The 7,940-nt window shown below is 43.9% G+C and overlaps 1 protein-coding gene across 1 annotated transcript in view; it reads left to right on the top strand.

Annotated features, from left to right (window-relative positions):
• RNF8 (ring finger protein 8) overlaps window positions 1–951 on the top strand; it is a 35,226-nt gene extending 34,275 nt beyond the window's left edge. The window contains exon 8 of the mRNA XM_055330387.1: window positions 468–951. Coding sequence (XP_055186362.1) covers window positions 468–484 — 17 coding nt within the window. The 3' untranslated portion in view covers window positions 485–951. The remainder of the gene's footprint in view (window positions 1–467) is intronic.
• Window positions 952–7,940: the final 6,989 nt, after the last annotated feature.

The following is a 7,940-nucleotide window of genomic DNA, read 5'->3' on the forward strand; positions in this document are numbered from 1 at the left end:
TAATAAGTTAGATGTAATTAGTGCTATGGAGAAGAAACAAAGCAAGGAATCAGGGAGTGATCTTTGCCATTCTTTGATAAGGTAGTCGAAGGCAGCAGAGAGAAGGCAGTACTGGAGTAAAGCCCTGAAGGCAGTGGCCATGTTGCCTTGTGGGGAAGAGTGTCACAGCAAGAGGGGACACACTTGGGGAGTTGGAGGGGCAGCGAGGCAGCCAATGTGACAGGAGTGGAGTGCGCCATGCAGGGAGTGGGCAGCACAGATTGTGTAGAACCTCCTGGGCCTTTGGTAGGAGTGGGCCTTGAATGCTTACTCTGGGAGAAATGAGGAGCAGGCTCTGAACAGAGCAGTGTGATCTGATGTCCGTTTTCTTGGTTCACTGTGTGGGGAAGAGATGGAGGGTGGCAACAGGGAGGCCAGGCCAGGGAGATGCAGGCTCCTCCTTTAATTCTCTTTCTTTCTCTTCAAAGCAAAGAGACTGTCATGAAGACCATGCTCCAGGGACATTTGAGGGACTGCCAGGCAACAGGAGCTTGAGATAGTCTGGAGAATTCCCTGTGGCCAGGTCTTGGGCCGCTCTGAGATAGAGCATGGGATGGAACCACCCGGGACAGAGACTGAGTTAGGAAGTCCTCATGAGCCTCCATGTTGGCCAGCGGAGCTGCCACCATTGTCTGAGGTGCCACCGGTCCTCGCCGTGCGGACTGCTTCAGGGTACTTGATAGACTCTGCTTCACTGTGTGTTGAATGGGTTATGTATTTCTGTTTTGCTTTTTAAGTTTATTGTTTTATCGTTTTGGTACCTCAGAAGCACCTCTATTGACATTTGTTTTGGATGGGTTGGGTGTACCGCTGTGGCTGCCCCTAGAAGTTAAGGCAGCCTCTTTTGGAGAGGATGGCCTACCTCTTTGTGAAAACAAGATGTCATTTCCTGGAAATAAAATGTAAAGCATATCAGTTGCTCAGCTGGGCTTTGGTGTATTTATCTTCTTCCCTTCCAGCTCCCACACAGTCTCACAAGTAAACACTGGCAGCTCATAAATTCCAACCAAGAAAGTGACTGTATCAGATGATAGACTCAAGTGAATGTCAGCATAAAAACCAAGCCAAGATCATGGCCATAGCAGATGCTCTTGTATTAAGGCCCTGGCTGTTTTTTTCCTTTTCATTCCAGTGATAGGTCCCTGCTTACCTGGTTTCAGGGCAGGGGGAAAAGGGTTGCGAGGGTGGATTGACATCCTTCTTTCAGCTGGGGTTCGGAAGTTGTTTCCAATTTATTTATTTAGTAAACTCTTCCCCCACCGTGGGGTTCAAACTTACGACCCTGAGTTTACGAGTCACATGCTTCACTGAGGCAGCCATGTGCCCCTACATCTCTTTTACCCAGTGTCAGAAAAACAAGAGCAATGGTTTTATAAGAACATGGTGTTACCTTATTTATTTATTTTTAAATTGAAAGTCATTTCTCTTTTGCTGCCTCCCTTTTTAAACAGAAAGATAACTAGTTTGACGTTTGGGAGATAGAAGCTTAGGAAAACCTGTGGTCTCCTTGGTTACCAGTGAGGAGAATGAGGAAAGAGCCAGGAAGCTGAAGAGTAGTCATTTGAAAAGGGGGGCTCTCTCTAGTAGGATTATGAAATTGTTAGCACATTTTATCATTCAGCAATTTGCTTCCCGATAGAAAGATGTTTTCCTCTCCCTTTTTACTGTCTACCTGGAGAACCATATGTTGTAGTTCTTTATTTATATGCCCTGTGTCTTCATTAAGGATTGGGAACTATTGATGCACCAACTTTTTAGGGACTGTAGATTTCTTCCTTTATTGAGTATTCGGAGAATATTGGGAATCCAGAGTCCTAGTCTTCATTTTCATCTTTCTGAACTTGATTAGTGATTGGAACACTGGTGCAGTCATGAAGGAAGTAAGTTAAACATACACGTAGAACTTGAAAAATATTCTTACCACATCATAAAAATCCTGGAGAAGTAGAGAAAAGGAAAAGATTATTACCATCTTGATGTAATACTGAATTTCCCCTGTATATGTATTTTGTATATATGATTGTGCATATATAAATTTTTGTATATTCTGTTGGGTTGGTTTTTTTTTTTTAAAGATTTATTTATTTATTTTGGAAGGGGAAAGAGAGAGAAAGTATGAGTGGGAAGGAGGGGCAGAGAGAGACAGAATCCTCAAGCAGACTCCTCACTGAGCATGGAGCCTGACACAGGGCTCCGTCTCAGGACCCTGAGATCATGACCTGAGTCGAAATCCAGAATCAGAATCAGATGCTTAACCAACTGAGCCACCCAGACACCCCTGTATATTTTGGTTTGGTTTTGTTATACATTTTTTGAATAGATAATATGGCCACTTGCTTTAAAGTCAGAGAGTACAAAAGGACTGAAAATGAAAAGCCTGTCACCTTTGTTCCCCAGTGACCACTTCCCTGCACAGTGGTGATGAATGTTACCAGTTCTTTGGGTATCCTTCCAGAGATCTTCTCTGACTGTACATGCAATAATACAGTCTTTTCCCTTTTGCATGAATTGTGACAGACTGTACACTATTCTGTACCTTGATTTTTTTCAGCTATATCTTGGTGATAGTTCCATATCAGAACATGAGGAACTTCCTCTTTCTTTGTTATAGCTGCCTATTACTACGTTGTGTGTTTGTACCATAATTTGTTTTTCCAGTATGTTTTTGATCTAGGTTGCTTTTATTTTTTTTTTAAAAGATTTTATTTATTTATTTGAGATAGAGCACAAGTAGGAGAGGAGGGGCAGAGGGAGAAGCAGGCTCCCTGCTTAGCAAGGAGGCCCCACGTGGGGCTCGATTCCAGGACCCCAGGATCATGACCTGAGCCAAAGACAGATGCTTAACTGAGTCACCCAGGCAACCCCATATACCTTTTACTTTTTTTTTCTTAAAGTCCTATTAAATAAATCTCAGAATATATACTTTTAATTAAAACAAAATAGGGGATCCCTGGGTGGCACAGCGTTTTGGCGCCTGCCTTTGGCCCAAGGCGCGATCCTGGAGACCTAGGATCGAATCCCACGTCGGGCTCCCGGTGCATGGAGCCTGCTTCTCCCTCTGCCTGTGTCTCTGCCTCTCTCTCTGTGTGTGACTGTCATAAATAAATAAAAATTTTAAAAAAATTTAATTAAAACAAAATAAAAATTTTTTTAAATCACATAGAACCCGTAAAATGGTATGCAAAGAAGAAAAAAGCAAAGTCTGGAAATCCACATCCTGGGAGTTCTCTATTTAAATCAAGGAGGCTTAGTCTGTTTCTTTTCAAAAATGTTTATGGTTGTAACTATTTTCCTATGTTTTATTAGTAATAGTCTTGTAAGCCTGGTTCCATAAGAATCTATAACTACTTCCATCTGAAGGTCCAACAATCTGCATTGAAATAGAAATGAGATCATTTAGGTTCCCAATTCCACAAAACCTTATGGTACAGAACTTCAGTAAACTCAAGGCAGAGTATCCCAAGATAAAATTGATCTCCCAGTCATCCAAGAAAAAGACAGTACAGCTATTACTTTGTATAAAGAGCCATTTACATTTGGGAACTTGAGAAAATAGACTTCATTTCCGGTAAAATATATTTCATTGCCATGGAAATCCTTATAAGTTGTCTTGAATGCTAGAAAACAGCATGAGCTGTGTTGTCTGCATAATAAACTGGTTCTTGCATAGCATGGTTTTGGGGGTTCTTTTGTTTGTTTTAGATATTTATAAATAAATTGCCCCGTTTTGAGGTTCTCACATTTGTATCTCCTTGCCCCCAATGATGGTAACCCTCCAAGTTCCCCTGGTAACTGACATGAGCCTCAGGTCACCCAGGAGCTGTTGGGCATGTTAGGGACCAGTGTGTCCCACTTTTTACTTTTTTTTTTTTTTTTTAAGATTTTATTTATTTATAGAGACAGAGATAGGCAGAGACACAGGCAAAGGGAGAAACAGGCTCCATGCAGGGAGCCCAACGTGGGACTCTATCATGGGTCTCCGGGATCATGCCCTGGGCGGAAGGCAGGCGCTAAACCGCTGAGCCACCCTCGGGCTGCCTCCACTTTTTACTCTTAAAAGCAATGCTGTAGTGAACACTCTTATAGTCGAATGAAAGATCCTTGAAAAAGAAACATCTTGACTGGAAGGGCCTGAAGGCCAAATGCAAAGACAAATCTCAGACTGACCATTCCCTCCTTCAGCTACTAGACAGACACAGGGTGACTTACAACCTCTGCCTTCAGAACACCACGTTCTTCTCCAGTGTGCCATACAAGCTAAGAAAGTGAGCTCTTAAATGCAGACCTAAGAAAAAGAAAAGAAAACTTAACGTTTAAAAATCAGACTAGCTGAGTTTGAATCCCAGCCCTTCCATTTGTAACTGTGTGACCTTGAGTAAGTTACTCAACCTCTCTGAGCTCTCAGTTTCTTCATCCCTTAAATACCCTGAGGCGTAATTGTGAGGCCTAAGTAATTATCCTGGTTATGGCACTGCTCACAAACAAAAACCTGAATGTTCTATTTTTAAAAGACACAAACCAAAAACTAACTCAAACTTTTGCATTATTTCTCTGAGCTACATTGTGTTTTTTCCCTGGAGAGATATCTGATATTAAACAGATATCTACATTTTGCTTGCCTAGAAAGATACACAGTAACTTCTGCCTGCAGCACCAAACCACAGTATAGCTGAGCCCCACCACTGTGTAGTCTGGCTCTAATTAAAGTCATGTTCTCTACAACAGGCCTCTGAGAAACTGAGTAAAGAGGATTTGTTTCAGATTCTGCTTTATTACACGGATGAATGTAGCCAGCTAGCTGTGTGAAGCGCTTTGCAGTGAGTGGCAGGTGTCCCATATACATCTGATTACGTTAACCTAGAAAGAGCTTACTCCGTCTCTAGGCATGCTTCATCTCAGCAATCAGACCGCGCCTGGATGGGCAGGGGACTTTGCCCTTTGTGGGTTAGATAGCTGGATATTCATCATCTGCTTCTGGGATTGGAAGCTGCTGTTTTTACAGAAAGGCTTAAATCCCCTTGTTACCTATCTCCAGCCCTCCTCTCTTACTACTTTTTCCTCTGAACTGCTTGCTATCCAGCAGTCAGGATAGCTGTAAGAGTACCTAGGATGGGGCAGCCCAGGTGGCTCAGCGGTTTAGTGCCACCTTGAGCCCAGGGTGTGATCCTGGAGACCCGGGATCGAGTCCCACATTGGGCTCCCTGCATGGAGCCTGCTTCTTCCTCTGCCTCTCTTCCTTGTCTCTCATGAATAAATAAATAAAATACACATATATATATATATATAAAAGAGTGCCTAGGATGGGCAGTTCTCTCCAACTGCCTGTTTCCTTTTTCCATCCTTACTCTGGATAGAGTCTCCCCACTTCATATCTAAGGGCAACCTAGAAACCTAGGGATGCCCGAAGTATGTTCATCTCAACAGCACATTCTACACTTCTAAAGAATCTTAATGATTAACTATTTGACACAGAAATTAAGAGAAGGAATATCTAATTTACATTGTGATCCCAACCTCAGAATCTAAGAAAGTAGAGAATCATGCAATCACTGCTCCTCACCAAGAGATGCAGTCTTGCTAACAGGTGCAGGGCCTGATTTAAGCAGAATGCTGCCACTAGAAACAGTAGGCCAAGGACTTGCTCTTCTGAACACCAATTAAACTTCCCACTTGCTCAATTCTTTTGACTCTTTCTGTAAATGGGAGTTGAGGCAGTAGGAGTAGGGGCTTCTGGGAAGATGGCCCTTGTACTAATGAAAAATAATGACCTGTCTTGTTCCATTGATTTTATCAGTTTAGAAGAGCATATGAATCCCAGGAGGATTGGGTCTACAGTAGGTGCTCAGTAAATACATGTTGTATAACTCTTGTCTGCAGCACCCCTGAACAATGTACCCACTAGGGGTTAGTTACCAGAGCTCTCTACTTTAATCTCTATATATTATTTCCTGCTTGCGGTTGCTTTACCAAAGTCTAACACAGATCCCTACTTCAGATCCAATTTCCAGACCCACTGTCTCTACTACCCACTTCCTTTGAGCTCTGTGAATACTTAAGTATGGGGTAACCTTTTTGTCATACCGTGGCCATTTGAATTCTGGATATTTCCAGTAAATTCAGTAATAGTTATTGAATGCCCATGTTTGATTAGGCACTGCTCTAGGTGTTCGGGGTATGGCACTGAAAAAACTAAGCTGCTGTGAGCTTGTGTTCTGTTCCAGGAGGGGTCACAAGGTCAAAAGCTTCCCGCAAAGGTTTTATCCGATTCCTGTGGGAGGGTTTAGCAGTGCTGCCCATGGAGCTAGCATGTCGGATGTGTCTTCACATTCCTCAAACTCCAGACTGGACCCACTCCAAGATATAAAGCTGGAATTGTATACCTTCAGGACCTGGATTGCCAGAGTGTTCTCTGTTCATTTGCCTTCCCTTAGGATGTAGAGACCAGTTCTTGGGAGATCAGCCCCTTCCCAGCTCTAGCCAGGAGCCTTCAACGGCATGTCTGAGGCAAGTTTGGGCCCTCAGAACATGGAAGGCAGGCCCAGAAGACCCCCTCAGAACTGCATAAGACCACCACAGCCCTATGCAGGCAGCTACCTCAGTGACCACTGAGGGAGCTTCAGGTGATAACTACTTCAGCCCAGGTAGGTAACAGCCAAATGTGTCTGAAGTGAGTATTGACACCACAGTGTACCTGGGAGTGGGTGAGACCCGGCAGGTTTTCAGGACATGTGCCTTTGTGAGTTTATGCCTAGCTGTGAGGACTCTCCTGACCTATTTCTCTTGTCATTTCCTGAGCTCCTTACCCAGCATTCTTCCAGCGGTGCCCTGACTCTCAAGGGCTGATTGTGTGGATCTCTTCCTAATTCCATTCAGTGAAGTCATGTTGGTAGTTTGAAGTCAGGCACGATGGGATTATTTACACCATGGAAATTGGCAGAATGCCACAAATTGGAGCCTCCTGACCTCACTGGGATAGCCAGTTAAATGTTTACCAGAATATCACTGGCATCTCCCCCACATGGTTGATTCCTAAGGCCTTCTCAGCCTGAGTCTTACCAGTTTTCGTGAAAAAAAAAACACTAGTCAGGCCAAGGGTGCTGTCTTCTCGGTGCTCTAAAATGGTTCCAGATGGCAGTGGTGTCCCTGCAGAGTCAGAGCAGCCTCCTCCACAACTCTAGGCCACACTTAGTCACCTTTGGAATCACTGACATTTTCAGAATCTCCAGTTTCTCAACAAAATTGCTGCAGACCATCAGTCCCATAACCATTGGCACCAGACCTAATCCTGGAGGCCCAGGGAGAAAGCAGATGCCATGCCCCCTGCATCCCCATTTCTTCCATGACCTGAGTTCTCATAGCCATGAATGCACATGGATACTTGGTGGAGGACAAGGATAGAATCATCAGCATCAGAGCCTTGGTCCTCAGTAGGCCCATCAGTCAGTGTGTTCCAACATTCTTACTCAAGCTGTCTTCCTAAAGGAGTCCTTTAACAGAGAGTGGGAACACGGACACCATGGCTGGGGTACTGGGCATCTCTCCAAGGCTGGAGACTTAGTGCTGGATGGTGTGAACCACATTTCATTCTGAGCCACATGAATCTGGATATTAGCCCTCCCTCTTGGGATACCAGTTTCCCACTCAGGAGGTTCCCACCATACAAGCCAGCTTTGGTTTCTTCCAGCATGGCCACAGGTTGTCTTAGGCAGCATCCTAATGATTCTGAACCCCTGGGGAAGTTCTCAGCATTTATTCATTTGTTCCACAAATATTTTTTGTTGAATACCTACTACATGCCAGGCACTGTGCTAGATTCTAGTGTTTACCATTACCTCTGACCTTATGGGACTTGTCTGGAGAACACACAGAGTAATGAGTGTTTTTGTAGAAATAGTCCTGGG

This window comes from Nyctereutes procyonoides, unplaced genomic scaffold (assembly GCF_905146905.1).
Source record: "Nyctereutes procyonoides isolate TBG_1078 unplaced genomic scaffold, NYPRO_anot_genome, whole genome shotgun sequence".
NCBI classification, from domain to species: Eukaryota; Metazoa; Chordata; class Mammalia; order Carnivora; family Canidae; genus Nyctereutes; species Nyctereutes procyonoides.